Here is a 25,646-nt window from a genome sequence, read left to right as displayed (position 1 = left end):
CATACATGTATATATAAATTAAGCATAAAAAGATGCAGCTTGAGAAAGCAACACTTGCCATTATTTCTGCCTGACATTAATGACTCTTAATTGCAGTTGAGTGGGTGGACATCCTGCTGTAGTAGTCTTTAATTCTTCCTCAGAAAGCTCAGTCTTTTACCAGTTGGAGTTTACTGGAAAGCTAAAAGAATGCCAGAAAAAAATAGTCATTTAACTGTATTCTGATAGTGCTGAAGGAATGAAGTGTTGATTGACATTAATTTCTGAAGTGCAACTCTTCCACAGTTGTAAGACATTTTCTGTACAATATATTTATTTAACAAACCCAAATAACCGTGCTCAGAATGGTCACTTGGGTGTTTATAACGCATTTTTTAAGATGTATTTTCTTCCTTAGTGAACTCTGTTTTGGTGTGTGGGGAGGTGCTTGAGAGAGTGGACAGATGTAAATAAACTTGTGCTACATATTTTGCTATGTAGGAGTAAGAAGAATGTCAGTAAACTGCAGTAATTTCGGTACCCACACTGAATGTGCACTAATTTTCTTCCCCAGTTAATCATTAACTTGTTCTAGAGATTCTTACTGTTCACCCACTCATCAAAGATGACAGGTAAACAGATCAACACCCGAGTCCAGAGTGGTTAAAATTTGTGGGAAGGACTGTTATGTCAGATGGGATTTCAGGGTCACAGCTCGCATTCTGGGTGCTAACAAATTGCAGAACTGATTCTGAAGTGAAAGTGAGCGTGTTTGTGGGTGGGTTATTAGGGTATAGTTAAATATGCTGTTACTTGTTTTGGACAAGGTACAATAATTGTGATTGTCTGTGTCTACATTTCCAGGGAGCAGTACGAGACCTGTACATTGTACTTAATGCTTAGTTTTTTTCTACTCCTTGTTCTGCTGATTGAATTTCTGATGCTGAAATTCTTGCTTTTGTTCCAGAAGCCCTTCAGAGACCAATTGCATCAGACTTTGAATCTCCAGGTCTGAGTGAAGCAGCTCGTTGGAACTCCAAGGAGAACCTTTTAACTGGACCAAGCGAGAATGACCCCAATCTTTTTGTTGCACTGTACGATTTTGTTGCCAGTGGGGATAATACTCTTAGTATAACCAAAGGTAAGAGCTAATTACACATAATATAATTATGTTAAAAATGCAGTGCTGTTTCAGGTATAGTGCTCAGTATGTCATCCAAGATTTGCCAAGGAATGATCCACACGTGGCTGTGGACAGTCACCTGTAAAATGCATAGGATGCACCTGAAGTCTTCAGTGGCTCAGGTAAGGGCAATTATTGTAGTTATTTTTTAAAACCTTTTTTTTTTTTAATTCTCAATTAAGACACAGCCAAACATACATTAATAGAAAAGAAACCAAATTGTATTAATATTTTCGTATTCAAATACATTATATGTAATATATGTATTCTTTCTTTAGAATTACTATCAGTCCGTTATATAAACTTCCTTCCTTTAGACCTAACTCATCCTACTGAGTATTATTCTGCATGTATTGTTCCTACAATTTCCATTTATTTGTGTAATTTGGTAATTCTCTTTTCTAGTCAGTTATTTTAGTTTTGTTCCATGTATGTTGCAGAGTGCTTAATTACCTTACTAATACTACCATACCTTGCTGTTATGATGTCTACAGTAGGTTAGGTTAGACAGCTGTAATGCTCAAGTAGTAAAGCATGACATGGATCTTAGTGCTATGGTGTAGCAGTATAGAAGTTCTGACTGCGGCCCAGATGTGTCTGGTTTGATCAGCACCTTGAGTGTCAGATGCTGTGGCAAGGGGAGGATGGATATGAATTTGCATGTACTTCATAGGTGATCTGTGACACAAACCAGGAGCATTTTGAGAACACAGTCTTCACTGAAGCAGAGCATTGACTGAGTTGCCGTAACAATTAGCCCTGAATAAGAACTACTTAGATGCACACCCTGGACACACACCAGCCTGGTTAACAACATGAAAAATGATACTCCTCCTTAACAGTGAACCTGCAAGCAATCCTAAAAACTGTGGATTAGTAACTTGCCTTCTGACAATGTATAAACTATGTAATGGAATAGATGCTGATGGAGTTTAGTCATTTAGAAGAAAACTCAATCATGGCAATAGAGAAAAAGGATAAAATAAAGTCGTATGGAAAAAAAGGATCTTTTGTTGATAAAGTCATAATGGAGAGTTGTATAAAGGGGAAGAAAGTATGGCATGGATAGATTACAAAAAAGCATTTGACAATATCCCACATTCGTGGATAAAGGAGTGCTTACAGATGTATAAGATGCACCTACATTGATTGATCACATTATAGTGTTGATGAAACAGTGGCATAACACTGCAGCTGAGCTGTGATAAGGATAAATTATTGTCCCGGGAATAACAATTTAAAGGGGGCCAATCCAAGTTAACTTCTTGCCACTGCTGCTCTTTTGTCTTGCCATTAATCCATGAAGCTGTCTACTTAACCAATTAGGTCCTGGTTGAATTTTGGTTCCCAGACAACAGCAAAGTGTAAAGATTTCTCATCTACTTTTTGTGGAAGATTTAAAACTGAATAGTTCATCAGATGAGATGCTGGTCAAAACTTTCTCAGATGATTTAAGAGGTTTACAATCAAAATGTCAACATTCAGTTACACGACAGGCTCCTCCTCGAACATGGTAGGAGCAACAGTCAGAATGTCGACGTTCATCTGTACATCCGTTCAGAAGGACATACACAAGGCAGGGACACAAAGCATGGTTGGCGGTGGCAGCTGCCAACATTATTACTGACAGAACGTTGTCGATCTTGTTGTGTTGACCTACTTAATATGTATGAATCGAGGATATGCGTCACAGAAATCACCATTCGCGGTTGTAATTTTCGAGTATTTGATAGTAAACCGATATAAGAATGTCATTTGGTCTTGATAAATGTGCAAAAGCAACATTTAAGGCAAGAAAGCTGCAGCACCAAGAAAATATCAGTCTGGGACAGGAATGTAATGTAAAGGAACTTGAGCAGGATATAGTGTATAAATATTTGGGAATTGAAAGATCAACAGTAAAACATGAACAAATGTGAACAAAACGCAGAAAATAATTTTTTTAGAAGACTAAAATTATTACTGAAAACAGCCCTGACATGTAGGAAGAAAGTCAAAGCTATAAACCAGTTTGCTCTTCTTGTTCTAACTTACAGTTTTGGGATGATTGACTGGCTCCAAAAGATATTGCATCATTTGGACAGGAAAACAAGAAAAATGCTTAACAGTTATCAAATGAGTACATACCAAGATTATTTATCCCTTTGATTCTGAAGGAGGTATGGGCCTCACTGAAATTGATTACATGTATAGATCTGCAATCAGACTGCATATGTATTTGCTGACTTCATCAGATCCAAACACAGTGAAAGTTTTGAAACATGAAGAGAACAAATCTAAAATGACTTCTTTGGTTAGTTTAGCAGAAGCATATCAGTGTCAAGCAAGAATGGAAACCAAACCAGAAGTAGACAAAAATCAAGCAGCAGCTGAATGTGACAAAAAAAAAGAATTTAAGAAGGCTGAGATGTGAAGGCAAGAAATGTGGAAAAGGCATAAGTATAGTTGCAAGTACATAAAACTCCTGTAACAACCTCATGTCAATCATAATCTGACATAGGAATGGTTAGGTAGAGGTGAATTTAAACTAAAAGATGAAAGGTTAATATTAGCAGCCCAGGATAGTAGACTACATTCATGCTGGTTTGCAAAGTCCATTGAACATGTGGGAGAAACAGACAAATGCAGGTTCTTTAAAATAGAATTGGAAACAGTTGCACATCTTGTTGGGTGTTGTAAACTAATGGCAGAGGACCTGTATACTGAAAAGCATAGTAATGTGGCAAGGCTGTTGAATAGGGAATTGTGCAAACATTACAATATTGAAGTAGCAGGGAGCATTGGAAACATGAGCCACAAAGCATTATAGAGGATGATAGTTTATATTGCATGAGGTCACCCATTACCAACAGTTCAAAAAGTAGATTTGAGAAAACTGGATATAGTAATCCATGAAAAGAAGACAAAAGTTGCATTGATTATTAAAATTGCTACACCCAGTGATTAAAGTGTCTTGTGTACATAGAGAGACAGTCATAAAATACCAAGATTTGCAGGCAGAAATGAGGGTAATGTGGAAGGAGAATACTCAGGAAGTTCCAATAATAGGAGCAATGGGTCTCATAAAAAAATAATTTGCAGTCTTATTTAGATATGCTGCCAAAACATGTAACTCCATATGAATTGCAGGAGTTCAGTTCTGGGCACATTGCGGTTGCTGTGAAGAGCACTTTTGGCTAACATCAACAATTGAAACAGTACTAATTTCACAAACTTTAATCATAAATCATTTCTTAGAAATGGGGTCCATCCTTGTCGTGGTATTAGAAAGCGAGAAGACTTAGAGAAGTCAAAAAAAGACAGAACCAGCTGAGGTAATGTGAGCAACTAATGACAATTAAATGACTCTGGTGGCAGGTGTAGAAGGTACAGCCCACTGGAAGGAGGCACCAGGGCCAGACACAGGACATACTGTAGAGGTTATCATTCATCTGTCCTGAGAATGTCTTAGCATTACCTGGAATGAGCTAGAGACTGTTGTTGGCACCAGTTTACCACTGTACCCTCGTCTGGATCCGTGGATTAGAAAATGGATGAACTGAATATGTGTATACATACGTGTGTGTGTGTGTGTGTGTGTGTGTGTGTGTGTGTGTGTGTGCGCGCGCGCATTTAGCAAAAGACAGAGAGACTTCATGTTATTTTGATGACTGTTGATCCACCAGCTGTGTCACTACATCAGACTTGCAGAACATTGATGAGACATATTGATAACCTTATGGTTACCCAACCAAAACAGCGAAGTACTGATGACACTGTAATGAGAGCCAGACGCCATTACATGTGCTTCAGCAGTAATTTGATGTCTGTGTGGTAAGATATGTGAGCTGTTCCCTTCACTCCATCATGTTTGTGATGACTTATAGTGAATGAACAAATATGGCGTCACTTTGAATCATTAAGTTGTTAGCCGTAGCTTTGAAATACTGTTGTACTGTGCTTCCTAGTTTGAGTCACTGCAGATGGTTATGCTTATGGCATGTTGCAATATGGGTTTTCCCATGTAACATTATTTCCCTCACATCATGGAACCCAGCTGATCTACTGCTGCAGAATACAGAGCAACGTTGTTATGCAGTTGCTGTCTAGGAAATGCATGTCTAAGTCATGCTTCTGATTCTGCTGACAGGAAATTTTGTAGCCAGTAACTTCTCTACATTCCACAATGACACGGTATACTATAAAGGTACGCAAGGATTCTTACAGGTGTAGCTATGGAGGGGTGAAAGGGGCAACTGCCCCAGGCACAAAGTGTTAAAGGGGTACAGTCAGCATATTCTGATCAGTCTTAAGTACAAAACTTCATTTGGTGTCAGAACTGATGCACTTTAATGCTCAGTATGTGTTATAAACAGTAGCAGCAGCTGCTTGTTACAAATGTAGCATGCAGTTTAAAACATGCAGAAGTTCTTTTTTTTAGCTCTTCAAGTTAGAGTTGAGGACAGTAGATCTGGACCTGGCTTGCTCCACTAGATGAGGGATAGCAAAGGGTGTCAGCATAGCTAGTTACCCTCTGGCCCTTTTACTGAATTTCTGTAGTGTTCTAAGGATTATTTTTTCAGAGACCTCAAGTAGGACTTTTCATGGTGAGGCATACGCATTAGCTAAAATCTGGTGTGCACCTGACACAGTTAAGTAAATAAGGACCAAAAATCTGTTTACTTTGAAGTCATATTGAGTGTACTTTGGTAAACTGTACATTTGTCAGCCAGTTGGACTGCACACACTGCCACATATGGAAGTTGCACTCACAGAGAACTTCTTCCCGGAAAACCAGACTGTAGCACCATTGGCTGTCTGATGTATGCTTCAGTGTAAGGGTGAAATTGTCGACAAACTTGAGCAAGCCAGGCAGTATGACATGGCAGTACTTCCTGTTTAGATCTGTACAGTAAACCTTACGGAGGCTGATGTAGGCTTATTGTTTGCTCTTGAGGCCTAGTGGTCATGCAAAATCAGACCAGACTACACCACAGCATCTCCAGGAAGGACCCTGTAGTCTTCTCTGATGCATTAAGCCATTACGCTATCTTCCTGTTCATTAAGAGCCTCAGAAACCTCTCCAAACCCTGCAGTGCCCAGTTTAAGTCTTTAACATGTCAATCCCCCCCCTTATAAAGTCAGTTGTGATGAGGGAATGTATGACTTCCTAGGTCACTTCCCCAGTGACCCATACTGGAGGACTTCCTCAACCTTATGTAGGAAGGAGAGGATGGCCTACAGACAACTCCTCCTCTTTGCAATAAAGATTGCAACAAGCTTGCACATTCATCCCACAGACTTGTGTGTTCTCCCCCTTGGTGGCCGCTCTTAATAGCCTTCAAAGTAATTTGAGGCAATGCTGATACAGTAGCCCCATTGACCAAGAAATCAGATGTAATTTTTTCATCTGCCAAGGGATTGGTTATTCTGGTCACAGATCCTCGCTGTATCAGCATCAGCCCTGGAAAAAGCTGCTACACCACAGAGCCCTACCATCCATCCAGTGGATAAGGAGTACATGGTAATGGACAGGTTAGGGAAGCAAGTGTTTGTGTCCTCCACAATGTCCCTGAAGGCAGAATTCCAGTGAAAGGCAACTGATAAAATTTTCAAAATGGTCGAGGAACTACCATATAGGTCAACGCTGGAGAGTTTTTCTCTCTAATCTGATGAATCATGTAGTCCACATTGTAACACAGCTGGAGGTTTGTCATTTACTCTGTCTGGCATCCTCATGCACCCCACATGTGTTTCAGGGTGACTTTTTTGTTTTTAGTGTCTTCCTTTTCAGGATTCTTCTTCTTTGGTAAAGAAGTTAGAGGGAAACTTAAAGAAATGAAAGAGCAGGGCAAGACCCTGACACCTGTGGGCATGAAAATCCACCCTCCACAGTGGGCCTTCACTGTGATGCAGAGGAATCTGCACTGAATGTTTCAGTGATGAAAAGAACAGAATCACAACTGAGGTGCAGAAATGAGCTCAAACCAAGGTCACTTAAACAATAGCAGCAGCAGAGGTAGAGTTTATTATTGCAGCCATCCCAAAGGTGGATAGCACCACACCTGAAAGATTTCTTAACTGCTTCCTTCTGGGGCACTCAGGATGTACTGTCCACCCACTTGTCAAAGATCACTCAGGATGTGTGAGTCAAGGGCATAATATTCAATGGTTATAAGATGGCTTTTATCACACAACTCCCAAAACCCTAACTAGTGCTTTGCACCACTCCTTCAGAGAAAGCAGGTGAGGAATCAGGTGGATAGCCTCCTGAAAAAAAAAAAGTCACCCAGGAGTTTCTGGTACACCGGAGAGTTCAGAGATACTAGTTGCGATTTGGTACTGCAGAAGGCAAAGAACCTTAGCGCCTCTTGGATTTCCATGGCCTAAACAACTGAGTTGTACAAGAAACGTTTCAGATGGTCTTAGTGCAAACAGTCCAGCAGTGTGTGTATCTTTCTGTCTGTCTCTCTCTCTCTCTTTACTTTTAAGATGCTTACTTATACATAAATCTTGCCAAAGAATATATGCAATATCTTTGGTTCTGCGTAGGAGCCAGTCACTAGCAATTCAAAAGCTTGCTCTTTGGTCTCCCACAGCCCCCAGGATGCTCACAAAGTGCATGGGAATGGTACTAACCCACCACAGGTTGCTGAGATCTGAGATCTTTGCATACCTAGATAACTGGTGTCTTACTGCTGCATTGATGGACTTGATGGTCTAACACACACCGTCTCTGATCATACTAGTCAGTCTCAAAGGCATCATTTTCAGTACCCCAAGCTACAGCCTATTCTCATGCAGTGCATTACTGTCTTAGGGTATGCTGTGCTTACCAAGGCTTACAAAGCATTTCTGCTAGAAGAGAATATTCAGGTTCATAAGAACTCCTTGAGCCACCTAATGCATTGCAAAGGTGGGACAGACAATCATGGCCTCAGAAAATTGGGATACATGGCAGCAGCCATTTACACAAGATCCTTGTAGTGTATGTGTGAGCCGTACTGGCAGCAGCATGAGTATCTAATGTTACTGCATGTTTCTGTTTCAGTCATGTGCTTTGCCTTGTTAAAAAAATATATATATATATGTTGGGAGTGCTGCTGAGCAGATTACCCCTGAAAATGGGTATTAACTTGAGTGATTATTAAAGGAAGCAAACAAACATGGAGACTGAAACCAATTACGTTTAAGAATCCAGAGAATCAGTTTTCAGCTAGAATAATCAAAAAATATTGCAAAAAGGTGCCACTAATGTTTTAATTTAGTCAGGAAATTCTGGTCAAAGTTATGGCAATGTTGGAAGAAACCTGGATAAAAAAATATGGATTCTTGGAACTTTTAATGGTGTTTTTTTTTTCCTATACTGCATCACCATGGTGGAACATGGATGGAAAACTATTGCCAGATGCTTTTAGAGCAACAGAGTATACAATATTCCACCACAAAGTACCAGAGACTTGGAAAGAGTACATTAAATCATTTTCAGCAACATGGCTTTGAAGTGGGAAGAAATGGTCTAATTAGCACTAAATTGTGCAATAATATTTTGATGCCTCGTTTGAAATATTAGAAGTGGAAATTACTTGTCTCTATGGGTCAAAATGATGACCCTTTACATTCAGATACAGCTCTGTTATGTAAATAGATTAGTAAGATTTGGAGATCAGATGAATCCTATCTTATCAGGTAAAATGTTAATAAACGTGTTTAGACTTAGAGGCCAACAAACACACTATTTGAAAGAAAATGTATGGAAAATCATATTTGTTTTACAAACTTTTCGATAATGTCAAAGGCATTTAATTATTACATTTATGAAAAGAAAACATTTTGACAGTTGCGTCAGCTTTTTTTTCTTTTCATTTTTAGTATTAGGTGTTTAATATATTAATGCTAATTAAAAGTAAGCACATTTTCTTTAACAAAGTAAACTCTGTGTTCCAAGTGAAGTTGGAAAGTCAGTAGAAGGTTAAACAAAAACAGTCCGTTATCTATACCAGAAACAGTCCAAAATGAGAGTAAAGACATTAACAATTATGTGTTCTAAAGAAAAGGTCAGAGGGAGAAGGTTGTCATAGAAACTTTAATGTACTTTATAGGTGTGTGAGCTTCAGGAACTTTTGCAGTATGGCTTATCGAATAAAAGAAGAAGCTACACCTTCCTGACCTGAGTTTCATTTGAATAATTGTGATTTGACTTTAACAAAGTTTTTTTGGCTCATCCCTGAAAATGACAACTGAATCTACTTAAACCTTGAAATACAAGTGCTGCAGTGTTTCAACTGATGACCTTTGATGAAGTGCATTTTGATAACTGGAGATAATCTATTATTTGAGGATGTTTTATTTTTACAGAGGGCAGTAGGCACTTACAGCAACATTTTTGAGAAGCATTGTGGTGGATTTAAAGTATTGGGTGTATTGTTGGGTTTATTAATACTTTGCAGTACACACAAACCATTTATCGTGATGAGATGATGACTTAGTAGTCAGGTGGATAGGGTATCCTGTGTAACGGACTGATTTGTCAAGCAAGAACATGTACAAAATGGGTACATGGACCAAACAGCTCTTAATTTGCTGACATTGCTTATGTTTCTGAGTTTTATATGTGTAGCATTTTTATACTTCTCTGGTATGCCTTGCTAGCTGCCAGGATTTGAACAAACAAAGCCATAGCTATAGAAACATGAGGGATGCTGCTTTTAGGATTCTAATGTAATTCTTAGCATAAGACACTAATTCAAAACCCATCTGTCAGGTTTCCTCCCTTTGACAGTTGTTTTCTGTTCAGTTATTATATTTCTGAAATCCTGCTGTGTATGGAACGTATTATTTTTATTTTTTTAATTTGCTAACATTAATTTTTTTGTCAGATTTTGGCAGGATTAGCACTTTAATGGTATATTCATGTATGTGTTATGAATTTAGTTATTAATATTGTCATAATATCTTTTAGTATTGGGGATCCTTAACATATGGAAAATATAAAGTCTTTTGTGTATTGTCTTGGTGCATAAGAATGCTGGTACCTTTCTTGGTTTTGAATCAGAATCAATATTTTCATTTGTCAAGCGGAGTGCTTCTTAACTGATTGCTTTTTGAGCTTATCTTATTTACCTACATTTGGGGGGCAGCTTAGGTTGAGAAAATGCCAAAAATAAATTAATGTCGTCTGGATTTAAGCATTTTTCTGGCTACAAAAAGCAGTTTCCTGAGGCTGATTTATACTGGCTGCACTTATGGTATTTGTTTGTCCCAGCTGTGATATATGGGAGATATTTTGTACTGGTATTTCCAGGAAAAACATATCTGAATATATAATCACTGTGACCAGTTGTCAACACCAGATAGAGGAGTCATGTTGTCCTGCTTGTAACTAACATAGTTTAAATGTTTAAACAAGTATTCCCTGTTGTCCCCGTATTCTGTGGTCCAACCAAGCAGGAGCACATTTCTTTAAATGGTTGATCAGAAGCGTTGGTGTCTTCCCTTCCATTCTCATCTGTTCATGACTGAGGGACTGTGTTTAGGCCTGCAAAAATACCTCTGGATGGTCTATCTAGTTTCCTAGTGGTGTCTGCATAGTGTGTTGGAGTGAATTGAGCTAGGCACACTTGCATAGAGCAGTATTTTGTGCATTTACAAGTGTCTTTGCTTCAACCCTAGAATCTTCAGTAACCATAGGCTTTCCTTCTAGAGGTAGTCCTGCAGTAGTTGTGCCCCCAGTATGAGAGACCAGGCAAGTAGTCATTTTAATTCCCCCCCCCCAAGCTGTACCTGTCAGAGCAGTATTAGCCCAGCAGTGGTGGTACCCCCCTCCCCCAGTATTAGAGACCAGGACAGCAATCATTTAATTCCTGAATCCAGCTGAACCTTTCACAGCAGTACCCCTAGCACAACCCAAATACTGTGACAGATGCAGCAGTTATTTCATTGGAAGAGCCAAAAGAAAAACAGCTAATGGTTGAAAGTGGGTGCCAGACAAAGCTCTGCTAAAAGTTAGAGACAATGCATGCTCTTCACTGAGATATATCCCCTCACCAGAAAATTGTACTGCCTTTACCTCTGTGCATTCCTTAGCTAAGAAACCTGTACCTGGGCACAAAGCCAACTATTTCAACCAAAAAGTCTGTTCTGCTAGGCAAACCCAAACACCTCTGGCAGGAAGCTAATCTCCCCTCAGGCTAGAATTCCACAGATCCTGCCTTATCCTCCCTATCACCTTTCAGACCCTTCAAGGCTAGCTCTTAATCTCTTGATTTTTTTTCAAGGAATTCAGCTGCCTCCATAGTGCCAAAACATCTCTTTCTCACCCCATCGCATTCAGTCTGTTACCTTTAATCTCCTTGGTCTTTAAGGATATCACTCCTAAAGACTTTGAATCCCTTAAAGAAAACAACCCTGGATACACATCCCCTGGTAAAGACAGCCAGCTTCCCTTGTTTATATCACTCTGCAAAGACTTCTTTACCATGCCTCTTTTCTACATTTGTAACCTCTGCTCAACTCAAAGCACAGTGCCTGACGCATGGAAAGATGCTATTGTCAAACTCCTCCTTAAACAACCTCAGACAGAAAATGCCTGCAACTCTTTGCCTTAATTTCACCCTTCCTACACTTGGGGAAATTACTTGGAAAACCTGATCCACAACCAACTGTCCACTTACAATGGATATAAAAAGTGTACACACCCCTGTTAAAATGCCGTATTTGTATGATATAAAAAAATGACGGCACACTAAATCATTTCAAAACTTTTTCCCACCTTTAATGTGACCTATAACCTGTACATTTCAATTGAAAAACAAACAAATGTGTTGGGGGGGAAAATATAAAAAATAAAAAACGTACAATAAGCTGGTTGCATAAGTGTGCACACCCTTAAACTAATACTTTGTCGAAGCACCTTTTGATTTAATAACAGCAATCAGTCTTCTTGAGTAGGAGTCTATCAGCATGGCACATCTTGACTTGGCAATATTTGCCCACTCTTCCTTGCAAAATGCTCCAAATCTGTCAGATTGCGAGGTCATCTCTAGTGTACAGCCCTCTTCAGGTCACCCCACAGATTTTCTATTGGATTTAAGTCTGGGCTCTGGCTGGGCCATTCCAAAACTTTAATTTTTCCTCTTCGTCTTCAGTTTTCTAGCAGATGTTTGAACGTTTTGGGCCAAAAGTGACTGGTATTTGGAACTGTTCATAATTCCCTCCACCTTGACTAAAGCCCCAGTTCCAGCTGAAGAAAAGCAACCCCAAAGCATGATACTGCCACCACCATGCTTCACTGTGGGGATGGTGTTCTTTTAGTGATGCAAAGTGTTGTTTTTCTGCCAAACGTACCTTTTGGAATTGTGGCCAAAAAGTTCACCCTTGGTCTTATCAGCCCATAACACATTTTCCACATGCTTCTGGGAAACTTGATATATCGTTTTGCGAATTTTAGCTGGGGCTGGATGTTTTTCTGTGTAGAAAGGCTTCCGTCTTGCAACCCTACCCCATAGCCCAGACATACGGAGAATACGGGAGATTGTTGTCACATGTACACAAGTACTTTCCAGAAATTCCTGCATCTCCTTCAGTGTTGCTGTAGGTCTCTTGGCAACCTCCCTGACCAGTTTTCGTCTTGTCGCCAATTTTGGAGGGATGTCCAGTTCTTTGTAGCATCACTGTTGTTCCATATTTTCTCCACTTTTTGATGACTCTTCACTGTGTTCCATGGTATATCCAATGCTGTGGAAGTTTTTTTGTATCCTTCTCCTGACTGATCACTTTCAACAGTGAGATCCCTTTGATGCATTGTAATGCCTGCCTGTGAAACATGGCTAAAGCCAGAGATCAAAGACAATGAACTCATCCCACCTGGATATAATATATACAGGAATGATAGAAACAAAAAAAAAGGTGGCGGAGTCGCTGCACTCTTTAAAACTAACCTTAACGTTACAATTAATCCTACCCAACCACTTAATTCTCTAATACTGAAATACTCGCCTTAAAGATTCACTTAAACAAAGATAAAAGTATTAACCTAATTGTTTTATATATCCCCCCCGGGAACAATGTCAATACATTGGAGAATATACTAAACTGGCTAATGAATAACTACCCACAAGAAACTATAATTATGAGTGATGTTAACATTGATTGGTACCTATGCTCTAATAATAATAACCCCACTAACATCAACCTTCATGGTTACTACATCCACCAGAATGGGAAACTCTAATCAAAAGAAAGCATTCTTGATTGGATCCTTATAAACAGTCACCCTCACACATATCGTCCGAACCCTGCCTAATGAAATTAGTGACCACCTTATCACATATATTACTAAAATAAACCAGACCACTCCACTGTCCCAGTCTTTAGATCTATAAGAAACAAAAAACTTTGACCTCATAAAATTTAAAATGAGCTGCAATCCTGTAACTGGACACCACTCAAATATCTTCCCTAGATGAAGCAGTAGAACATTTCAATACCACCTTTCTATCCATACTAGATACCACCGCCCCAAAAGACTCATCAAAACCAAAACAAAGATTGCCCGTGGCTCTCAACTGAATCTAAACTTAAAATAAAACTCAGAAATAAAGCTTGGAATACCTGGCGTAAAACCAAAACAATCTAGACGCCGTCTGAAATTCCAACAACTAAGAAATGCAACGAAAAGCCATAGTAGCTGACAAAAATTTTTATTGTTTGTTACAGAATAAGCACCAAAATAACCCTCAGAAATTCTGGGCAGGCTTGAATAACCTTCTCCACCCAGGTAAATCATCCACTCCAACTCCTGAAACAGCAATGGATAAAGACCCCATAGAAATAGCCAATACCTTCAATATGTTCTTTACAAACATTACCAAAACCTTAGCCAACCAACTATCCTCTTGTAGCCAACCGATCATGGAAACACTACCACAACCTTTAAAGACCTTCTTCCTAAAAGTGTCCCTACATCTTCAATAAGAGCCCTTTTACAAAAACTTAAACCATCTACCCCTCTGCAGACCTACTCCCAGCAGAATACCTTCAAAAGCTGCAGATGTTATAGCCTATCCAGTTTCTATCCTCATTAATCGAACTTTCTCAGAGTCAATAGTACCAACTTTATGGAAAGTATCCCATGTAATACCATTCCATAAAGGAGGGACATCCACTGAATTATCTAACTATAGGCCCATAGCATTAATGTCCCCATTAGCCAAAATTATGGAAAGATGTATGCACAAACAGCTACTCCACTATCTTATCCATAACAACCTACTAGCCAACTCCCAGCATGGTTTCAGACCCAAACACAGTACCACAACTGCCCTTCTCTCCTTCACTGACACAATAAACCATAACCGTAATGACAAGAAAGTGTCCTCTGCCTTATTTCTAGACCTATCAAAAGCATTTGATATGGTCAACCATCAACTACTCATGGAAACCTTAAAACCTTTACCTGGATAACTTGACACTAGACTGGTTTAAAGCCTACCTCTCAGACAGAAACAAGCAGTATTGTGGCAGAATACTCTCCACTTTACTACCAAATACCATTGGGGTCCCTCAAGGGTCCATTTACTTCTTTTCTCTGTCTTCATTAATGACCTCCATACAGTCATTCGAGGCCACCTGTATTCAATATGCGGATGACTCAACACTGGTTTGTTCGGATACATCTCCAGACAGACTATTAACTAAAACCCAAAATTGCTTCACCAAAGTCGAAAACTGGCTATTAGGACGACAGTTAATCCTAAATCCTAAAAACTAAATTATTGATCTTTCAACCAACTCACAAAATCACCTTATTGATGTCTCCATAACATCCAAAAATGGTACTATCATTTCCCCAGACCCCGAAATTGCTTGGAGTTACTATTGATAATAAACTGAAATACATACATATCAACCTGTCCATCAAAACAGTAAACAAAAAATTAGGATCGCTCTATAGAATTAAAAACTTCCTAACACCAAGTACTAAAATCACCATTGCCCAAACACATTTGCTCTCCACCCTTCTTTATTCATCTGCAATATTCACCAATCTTAACAAAACCATACTTGATAAACTATCCAGCTCATATAATCACATAGCTAGATTTTCAGCAGGAACTCCATACAGGACCCATCACTGCACCAACCTCAAAAACCTAACATGGATTGAACTCCCCAACCTTGTTAGAATTACCCAACTTACTGAGGTATATAAAATTCTCAAAAACCCCAACAATTGTCCTTCACTTCAGAACCTAGTCCTTCTATACTCTAATCTTAACAGTCGTTCTGCAAACAGACCACTCATAAAGATGGTCAAAACAATACCGGAGGAGATGCACTTTTTCAAACGCCGTTGGAAAAGTCTGGAACTCTCTTCCCACCAGTATTCTTTCCTCTACCTCTCTACTCCACTTCAAGAAACAACTGTTTCACCACTATCAGAAGCACTGGCTTTGCCAATGCTCATCTCCTGACTGACATTTCCTAGTCTCTATTATCTACCTGAATTGTTCATTGTCTTCATTATTTTATTTCCTTATATGCATTGTTAACAAATGAATTTTGCAACCTGATTGTTTGTTTGATATTTGACTGTTTCTCTCTCTGTAATATTATAATTTTGGAAATGTCTGTATTTTGTATAATGTTGGAGCTTTGGCCTCCGCTGAAAAGGACATTGTATCCAGTCGGATTTTTTTCCCGGTTAACAAATGTAAAATAAAATAATAAATAAATAATCTCTCTGTGAACTACACATTTGCTGTAACAGGCAACTGAGTACATGTCAGGAAATTCCTACTAGGACAGCTGAACTTTATTTGGAGTTAATCAGAGTCTCTTTAATTGATGGCAGGTATGTTCCCAAGAAGACTGAATGCTGTAATTAGATCAAAAGGTGTCTCAACAAAATATTAGTTTAAGGGTGTGCACACTTATGCAACCAGCTTATTGTATGATTTTATGTTTATATTTTTCCCCTAACATATTTGTTTTTCAATTGAGTTGTACATGTTATAGGTCACATTAAAGGTGGGATAAGTTTAGAAATTATGTATTGTGATAATATTTTTTATATCACAAAAACCTGACATTTTAACAGGGGTGTGTACAATTTTTATATTCACTGTACAGCCAACAATACTATCTCCTCACTCCTAAACAGCATGATTTTTGAGCTGCTCGGAGCATAATGACAGATCTGTAGTCGCTTATAGATGAGATCCTTCTTAACATGGATAAAAGAAACCTTCCGGGTGCAATCTTCTTTGACGTTATCAAAAGCTTTTGATTTTTGACCACGTCCTTCCGCTACATACTCTCCAAGAAGATGGAGCTGGCTCTAACACTGTCACCTGGATCCAAGATTTCTTAACAAATAGGTATTCTTGAGTCAACATTGTCTCATCCATATCACCTTCAGCACCCCTTACCAAAAGGGTTTCTAGTATCTTTGTACCTATGCTTTATCATAACTGCTTTTTTTAAGTGGTTAACAGAGGTGTTAACAGATTATTTAAATTCTTAGCCCTTATGTAAAAAAGGTTGGGTACTCTTCTGATAAGATTGTCTAGTATTTGTTATTAATATGGACCACGTCTTTCCTTAATTGTACTTAACAGTATGCTAAACAGCTAGGTAGAGTGGTCTGAATAAGTTCTGCTCTATATGTTCACATTAAAAGTAGGTTTTCTATCGTGCACTCGACACTTGAGTCCTATTCCGCGAAAGTCGGAATGCCAAATTCCAGCATATCAAACAAGAACACTGAACCTCAAAATGCCCTACTGCTCTGTACCCAGGAACAAGCATTACCATTGGTCCATAAGGGGGCAAGGTTGGATAGTTGGTAATGTTGATTTTTGACATTACAACATTCTCAATGCAGGACTTAGGCAGGTGGACTTAACTGCCTCTATATGTTGCGTACACAATAGCAAACCTTAAAGTATGTGCACTGACAAGATGAGCAAAAAGGTGATAGACATAGTTAACTCTGCGCTTGTCATCAGACTGAGTCAGAAAACATGGTCATGTAACACACCAATACCAGTAGCAGTATATCCCTTAAAAACTCAGCTACACAGAATTAATACTTAACACGTATGTGTGCATGTGACTTACATCTTACTTTAAAAGAGTTATCCAAGATATCTACTTCTTACATTGACTCGGTAATACTGTGTGTGTGTGTGTGTGTGTGTGTGTGTGTGTGTGTGTGTGTGTGTATATATATATATATATATATATATATGTCATAGGAGGTTACTAGGCTAATGGCCCTCGGGCCCTTACAAGCCTAGCCAAGAGTTTATCCCCAAAAAAGAAACATCAGTCAGCACCTGTTGCCCCTGTCAATGAGGGACAAAGGTGGAACCCCTGGGATAAATTTGTGGTTTCACATACACTCATCAAGCTTGTGCTTGAAGAGGGTCAGGATGTTTGACATGTATGGGAAGTCTACTCCAGAAATGGGGCAGCCTTTGGGAGACAAACCTCTCTCTCCAGCAGGTTTTGTTGATGTAGCATATTAGATTTAGGCCTGTTGAGTGGGTAATGCGTGAGGAGTTAGACTTAAGGATATGGAGCATCTCTAGTAGGGCAGGGTCTGATATTGCCTTGTAGGCGAGGCACAGATAATTTCTGAGCAATCTGTATGATACCGAGTAGAGTGATAGTTGTTTGAGCCTGTCTGCATAGGACAGGTGTTGGAGGCCATGGATTCTCTTTGCAAGGTATTTCTGTGGCCTTTCCAGTTGGTGCAGGTATTTGGAGAGGTACATACCAAAGAGGACGTTGTACTCTATTATAGGTCTAATGAGGGTGGAGTACAGAGAGGTAATAACCTCTCTTATCTGGATGCAATCCCTTTATTTATGAGATGAAACAAGTAAAAGGCTTTTGTGACTGTCGCCACCACATGATGGTCAAATGTGAGATTGTTGTCAACCTGAGTACCCAGGTCTCTCTCCACAGGTTGTGTGCTTAGGGGGTTGCCATTCATGTGGTAATCAGTAGGGGCTGTGTTTTTGCTGAATGGTATGATAATACATTTTTTTTTTGTCTTTAGCTTAAGGCCATGACATTGGCACCAGTTATTTGTTGCTGTGAGACCCACTTGCAGTATGTTAACATCATTTGGGGAGTCAATGACAGCACCCAACTTACAGTCATCCACAAACTTGGTCAGCCACAGGCCCTTTGTCTTTACCTGGACCTCAGAGAAGTAGATGCCAAACAGTAGGGGTTCCAGGACAGATCCCTGGGGAAAACCACTAGTGACAGGTCTGCTGTCGGAGGTGGCATTGCCTCTCTTGACCTTGTGGGTCCTATGCCATTTACCCCCCATCTGACGAGATAGGGATTAACACCAAGTTGTGTTAGCTTTTCGATGATGCCCGAGTGGGGGATTGTGTAAAAGGCCTTGGCCAGGTCTAGGTAAGCTGTATGTACTGACTTTACCTCATCCAGGATCTTGGTGCCAGTATCAAAGAAGTCACCCAGGTTCAGAATGCAAGATCTGCCCATGACAGATCCGAACTGGATGGGGTCAAGTGTCTGGAGACTGCCTCTGTCCTTGTTTATGAGATCCATAAGAATACACTCCATGGCTTTACATATCAGACTTGTCAAGCTAATTGGGCAATAGTTTCCCAGGTCAGTAGTGGCATCACCTTTGTGCTTTGTGCAAGGGGATGATAATGGCAGATGTTCTTAGTATTTCACTGTTGCAGTCATTACATTTGGGTTATCTGCTTGCAGTAGCCCTCAGTCGGCCTGCTTAACAAAGTCTTGGGTCCTGCATTGGTTGCTGATGCTTCTTTCATGATGTCAGGTCATCAGGGGTATAAAACATGCAGCCGATGTCATTACATCAGTCTTTCTTGCCGTGCGGTGCCCGAAGCAGAAGCAGTTCGCAAGTGCTGGTCGGCCGACTCCTGAAATGTTCGTTTTCGAGTTTCAGAACCGAAGTCTTAAACTAAAGCTAAGTACCCGGTTGGGGAAAATTTTTCTTGCTACTTACCAATGCCAGTAAATGTTAATAATTGCATTACTTGTGGAAAGCAAATACCTCACAAAGAATTTCATTCTTAATGTATTCTTTGCCTAGGCCCTGATCACGACGTACCTTGCTCTTGGTTTTGTGCCTTATTTAATCAGTGCATTATCCGTCGTCTGTATATTTTCGCCTCTAAATATTTTGGTTCTCTGTTCAGTTATCCAGAAATGTCGATTAGCCATCTGACTACTGGTATTCTAAAAAAACGCAAAGATAAAGACAGAGACAGGCTGCCTAATTCCAAAGCTGCCGATAACGCTTCTCCGAAGCCAGTCGCCAGTTCGCAGCCCCTGATTCCCGCTACTTCTGATTCGCAGGCCTCTACTGAGACCCATTCGGAGTCCGGTATGCCGCGAGATGCTTCAGCTGTGGAACCTGCAGATGTCTCTACCTTGGATGGGACCGGAGACGCTATGCAGGCACCGGCTTCTGAGGGTGTATTCAGGCATACGGACTTGCATATTAAACTGATGCCTGCTTCTTTAAGGCCTAATCCTCGATCCATGCCTAAGAAACAGACGCCCAGACTGCATGCACAGGCCTCTATGCCTAAAAAACAAATTATAAGAATGGCTGAAGATCTTGCAACTCTAATCATGGGAAGCCAACCACCCCCTTCTAAGAGACCTAGGACTGAAGTTGTTTATGAATCTTCTGACCAGGATTCTGATTTTTCTGATTCTTCTGATGATCTGGATTTACCCTCATCTACTTATGAAAATTCTGATGCAGAGGACTCTATTCCATCTGCTTCCCCTCCAGAGGATTTTTCTTTTGGTGAAACCTTACATACTCTAAGGGAGCATTTCCACTGGGAAAGCCAGGATTTTTCTGATTCAAAAAAGAGGCTTAGGGATTTCTTATTCCTGCCTCAGCATAGGCCTTTAGCTATACCTTCTGTACTAGACATTGTTGATGATGCCTTTTCAGAATCTTGTTTGGCCCCTGATTCTTTGCCTTCTGCTCCCAGAAAAGCTGACAGATATTACAGGGTTCCTGATTCACACACAAGTTTTTTTTTTTTTTTTTTTTTCTTTTTTAATCCTATTGCGGATCCAGAGACTATTTCACAGGGACCCAAGGGCATTAAGGCTTCTACTGCCAAAAATCCTACCCATTCAGATAGAGACTCCAGGGTGCTGGATAGATGGGGTAAGAAGCTTTACACTTCTGCAACCTTGGCTATTAGGGCTTTAAACTGCCAGTTTCATATGTTAAAGTATCAACAACATGTTATTGGATTACTTAAACAGAAAATTATGTTGATTCCTGACTGTGCTGAAAACAAAGAATTACAGGATTTAATGCATTCTGCTGAACAGGTTGGAAAACGTACCTTGCAATGTGGATTTGATTCATTAGAGGCCTCTTGCAGTGCCTGTGCTCAGAAGGCATGCTTGGCTTAAGGAGCAATCTTTGCCTGATCATGTTAAAGCTAAACTGTTGGATGCTCCCTTAAATCAGGACCACCTGTTTGGCAACAAAGCTGAGGAAGTTCTTAAAAAGATGGAAGTTAAAGCTAAATCTATGCAAACTGTTAAAGATTTCTTACAAGTTCAGCTTCCAAGATTTAGTAGGCATTGGCCCTCTAAGAATTGGTCCTTTCCAGCCCCTTCTAGGTCTTCTCAATCCAAACCCAGACACAGCAGAAACCCCAGGTTTCAGTCCCAGGGGATGCACTAGACTAAGCAGTGGGGGGTTTCTGCATCCAAATATGGTAGTAGTAAGACTCACCCCTATGGAAAACTGTCTCAATGACTTGCTTTTAAAACTTCCAAGCACTTCCCAACTGAATGCTCCTTTAGGCAGAAAGATTGATCTGAAGGCAAAAAAAGTGGGAACTCATTACCCAGGACAAATGGGTTTTAAATTATGTGTCCCAAGGATACATATTTCACTTCCACACATTATCAACACCAAGCAGGTGGCCAGATCTACCCCCAAATCAGTGGGCAGAGGCCCAAAATCAAGTACTCTCCCTCTTAAGCATGGAGATTATTGAGTTGGTACCAGAAGAGGAAAAGGGACAAGGTTTCTATTCGAGACTTTTCCTAGTACCCAGAAAAGACTATTCTTGGCGTCCTAGCCTGGACCTTTCTACTCTAAACACCTTTCTGGTGATTCCAAAATTCAAGATGCCGACTCTTCACCAGCTGCTTCTAGGCAAAGATGCCTTGTTGGAAGCACTAGACTTAAAAGAAGCTTACCTGCACATCCCTATCAGGGAGTCTTGCAGAAGATACGTACGATTCAAAGGAGGCTACATGCACTATCAGTTCTCTGCACTGCCCTTTGGCTTATCTACTGTGCCCAGGGTATTCACAAAGTGCCTAGCTCCAGTCATTGCATTTTGCAGGCAAAGAAATATTTAAATATACCCATATCTGGACGATTGTCTAATTCAGGCAGAAAGCCAGGACATACTTATGAATCATCTGGTATTTGTTCAAAAGGTGCTGACTTGTCTGGGGGTACACCATAAATGAAAATAAATTACACTTGGTTCCCTGTCAACAAATTATATTCCTGGGAGCAAGCTTGAATACAACTTCCCAGATGGCTGCCAGATAAATGGATTCATTTGACAACCTACTTCAAACAAGTGGCCACAAAAACCCAGCTGTCTGCAAGGCAAATACTGCAAGCCTTGGGGTTCATGGCCTCCTGCATTCTTCTAATTCCATGTGCAAGGCTGCATATGAGGAAACTACAATGGTATCGCAAAAGCCTATGGTGCCAACATTCTCAGGATCTAGAAGCAATGATTCCTATCATACCTTGCCTATGCCTAGAGTTCCTCTGGTGGGCAGAGGCCTGCCACCAAAACAAGGGACTACCATTCACATTACCCCCTGCCGCCCAAACCTCAATAACAGATGCATCAGACTATGCATGGGGGGCTCACCTGGCAGGGAAGTTCATTCAGGGCAAATGGAAACTAAGTGAAATGCACCTGCACATAAATCAAAAAGAAATGTTAGCTGTATAGAATGCTGTAACAGCCTTCAAGGACTGCATTCTTCCAGGAGAACTAATGGTAAAGACGGACAACACCACTGTCATGTGGTACATAAACAAGCACGGGGGTACACATTCTTACCCCTTCTGCAGACTAGCCATGGTATTGTGGAACACAGCCTTGAGTTACCAAGTGAATCTACAAGCTCAATTCCTGCCAGGAAAACTAAATGCACTGGCAGATGGACTAAGCAGAAACCTCATGGACCCACACGAGTGGAAACTGGAACCAAGGACTTTAAACATGTTGACAAGCAAATGGGGAGAGCCCAGATATAGACCTGTTTGCCTCCCCCCAGAACCATCATTTGGACAAATTTTGCACAAGGAGTCCCCACAAGCTAGCTTGGAAAGTGGATGCTCTGTCCTTCAGCTGGAAAAACATATTTCAGTTTATGCCTTTCCTCCTCTGCCTCTGCTTTCCAAAGTACTGCTAAAGATCAAACAGGACAAGCCAATGACAATTTTACTTGAACAGGACTGGCCACGCCAGCACTGGTACCCCCTCTTGCGCAGTGTGTCATGCTTGGTCCAATGGCACCTGCCTCAGACTCCTTCCCTGTTGTCTCAGCAGGAGAACCAGATTCTGTACCTTCAGCTGCAAACCCTGAACCTAGCAGCCTGGCTAATTACCTAATCTCTCCTTTACCATCCCTCAGTAAATCAGTGATGGATATCATTTTAGAAACAAGGAGGCCTAGTACTAGAAAATCTTATGCTGCAAAATAGAAAATATTCTGTGCCTGGAACCAATCTTAAGGGATGAGCGCAGCAGCACCCAATTTACCTCAGATTTTACAATACTTGACTGAGATGCTTCATAAGGGCTTGTCCTTTTCCTCCAAAATTCATGCCTCAGCCTTTTCAGCTCATTATAACACAGAGCCTCCCCTTCTCTCATCCACTGCTCAAGCAGTTCCTTAGAGGGGCCAAAAATTTAAGGCCACACAGGAGAGCTCCAACTCCAGCCTGGGACCTTAACTTTGTTTTGGAGAAACTCACTCTTCCTCCTTTCAAGCCAGCTGCTACTGCAGATTTAAAATTCCTTTCTTGGAAAACAGCTTTCCTTCTAGCAATCACTTCAGCAAGAAGGGTATCTGAATTACTGGCCCTTATGGCAGTGGAGCCTTTCATCATCTTTCATGCGGACAGGGTGTCCCTCAGAACCAATCCCTCCTTCATGCCTGAGGTGGTATCCAGTGTGGCTCTTAATCAGTTCATTCATTTGTCTGCCTTCTTTTCTAATCCACAGAACAAAGGGGAACGGATACTGCACTCCTCAGATATGCACAGACAACTTAGATTTTTCTTGGACAGGACTAAACCTCAAAGGAAATCTTCTGAACAACTGCTGGTGGCATTTGCTGTAGGGACAGAGGGGAAAGCTATTTCAAAGCAAACCATTTCAAAATAGATAGGCAACTACATTCATTTCTGCTATAGCACCTTGGAAAACCTATCCCACAGGGCATCAGACCCCATTCAACCAGGGCTGCATCTACCTCTACAGCCTTTCTCAGAGGTGTCTCTACCGGGGACATCCTAGAAGCTGCTACCTGGAGTTCTGTACATACTTCAACCAAGCATCATCATTTGCCAATTTTCTTTAAATCCAGAGCTGGCTTTGCCACTGCAGTCTTGCAGGGCCTTATAGCTGGTCCTAATTCCATTTAAATTCCTCCTCCCAACCTTAGCTTTGGGAATCTACCCAAATGTAATGACTGCAACAGTGAAACACGAAGAACATAGTACAGTTGTGTACACTTAACATAAATGTAGATGTTTGAGTGTATTCACTGTTGCAGTCCTGGTTACCCTCCCTCCAGCCCCCTTTCTTCTTTTGGCTGTACCTCTACTTTCCCTTACTATGCTCAAAAGCTTTTTGGTGTATTTGCTTTTTTGCTGGAGATATATCTTTGTATTTACAGATTTAATTGCTTCCCATTAGGGGGGGCAAGAAAAACTGATGTAATGGCGTCTGCTGCATATTTTATACCCCTGACGACCTGACGTCATGGAAGAAGGGACAGCAACTGACGCAGGACCCAAGACTTTGTTAATCAGGCCAACTGAGGGCTACTGCAAGCAGATAACCCAAATGTAATGACTGCAACAGTGAATACACTCGAACTTCTACATTTAGGTAAGTGTACACAACTGTACTTCCTTAACTCTGCTGTAATGAAGCCTGTAATTAGGCTGTGGTTGAATAGGGTGCTCAATAGCAAATCAATAGTGAAGCTAGTTCTTGCAGGAGATGGTGCAGAATATAGCCTTGAGATACTGTCAAGTCCCATGGAAGCTGTAGTTCACTTGGATAGGGCCTTTAACACTAGACCTACAGAGATGTGAGTTGTGGGACAAGTATCGAGGGTGTCAACTGGGGCATTGGGGAGGCAATAGTTGTGGCGCAAACTTCACCCCCCCTTATCAGCTAGCAGGTTGGCTAAGTCAGCAGAATCAGTATAAGTGGTACCATTAAGTACTAGTTCGGAACAAACTTGGGCTTTGCCATGGTGGTTCCTAACATAACTGAAGAAGGACTTGTGGCATCTCTTTGTTTCGGAGGCTAGTTTCAACTCATAATTGGCTTTGGAGGTTTTCACTAGTGATGTAATTTGCTTGTTGAGGTGGAGGAAGGAGGTTTTCAAATTTGGAATTTGTTCCTTTTCACCTTGGACAACAATTTCTTCCTTTTGTTGTAAAGCCTGTTGATAGAGGATGTCCACCAGACAGGTTTGTGTCTTTCTGAGCAGGTTTTAATTCTGTTGGGTGTGGCTGAGTCCATGCATTTGTACAGGCACTGGCATACTGTTAAGCATAGTTGTCTGCATCATCTGAGGGGGGTGGTGTGAAGCTGCTGATGACCCTCCTTTAGGAGGTTGTAGTCAGCTTTTGAGAATTTGTTTAGCTTAGTTATGACTGGGTAAACGTTGAATGAGACGGACTTATGATCTAATCTCGCCAGGGAAGAACATATTATGGGAGTGGTGCAGCGGTCGCCTATGTTGTTGAGAACCAAGTCCAGTATGTTATCTCCCCTTGTGGGGGGATGAAACCAGCTGTTCTAGTGCATTAGAACTGATGAAGTTAAGGAATCTTTGGGTGAGTGCATTAATGCAGGAATAGTTCACCCAGTCTATGGTGGGGCAGTTGAAGTTCCAAGGATCAGGGTGTTAGGGCTACCTTGATGGAATCACGTAGGTCCAGGTAGGAGGAGTGAGTGTCCTGAGACATGGAGGGGATCTATAGCTGGCTGTAACTTGGATGGATGTCTTGCCAATTGTTAGCTGTACCTGGAGTAATTCCAGTACATCATGTTGGTAAACCAGTATGGAGGTGTACCTGCCCTTAATAAAGATAGAGACTCCACTACCCTTAGTCTTTCCAACCTCATTTTGGGCATCAGAAGTCGTGGAATGAAGTGTA

At 40.7% G+C, this 25,646-nt stretch overlaps 1 protein-coding gene across 1 annotated transcript in view; it reads left to right on the top strand.

Moving 5' to 3' along the window:
• ABL1 (ABL proto-oncogene 1, non-receptor tyrosine kinase) overlaps positions 1-25,646 on the top strand; it is a 788,845-nt gene that overhangs the window by 169,203 nt on the left and 593,996 nt on the right. The window contains exon 2 of the mRNA XM_044057942.1: positions 947-1,120. Coding sequence (XP_043913877.1) covers positions 947-1,120 — 174 coding nt within the window. The remainder of the gene's footprint in view (positions 1-946; positions 1,121-25,646) is intronic.

The sequence above is a fragment of the Protopterus annectens genome, chromosome 16.part0 (assembly GCF_019279795.1).
Source record: "Protopterus annectens isolate FY-2018-M chromosome 16.part0, PAN1.0, whole genome shotgun sequence".
NCBI classification, from domain to species: domain Eukaryota; kingdom Metazoa; phylum Chordata; order Ceratodontiformes; family Protopteridae; genus Protopterus; species Protopterus annectens.
Note: the sequence above shows the minus strand (reverse complement) of the source record. Positions and strands in the feature narration are given on the sequence as shown.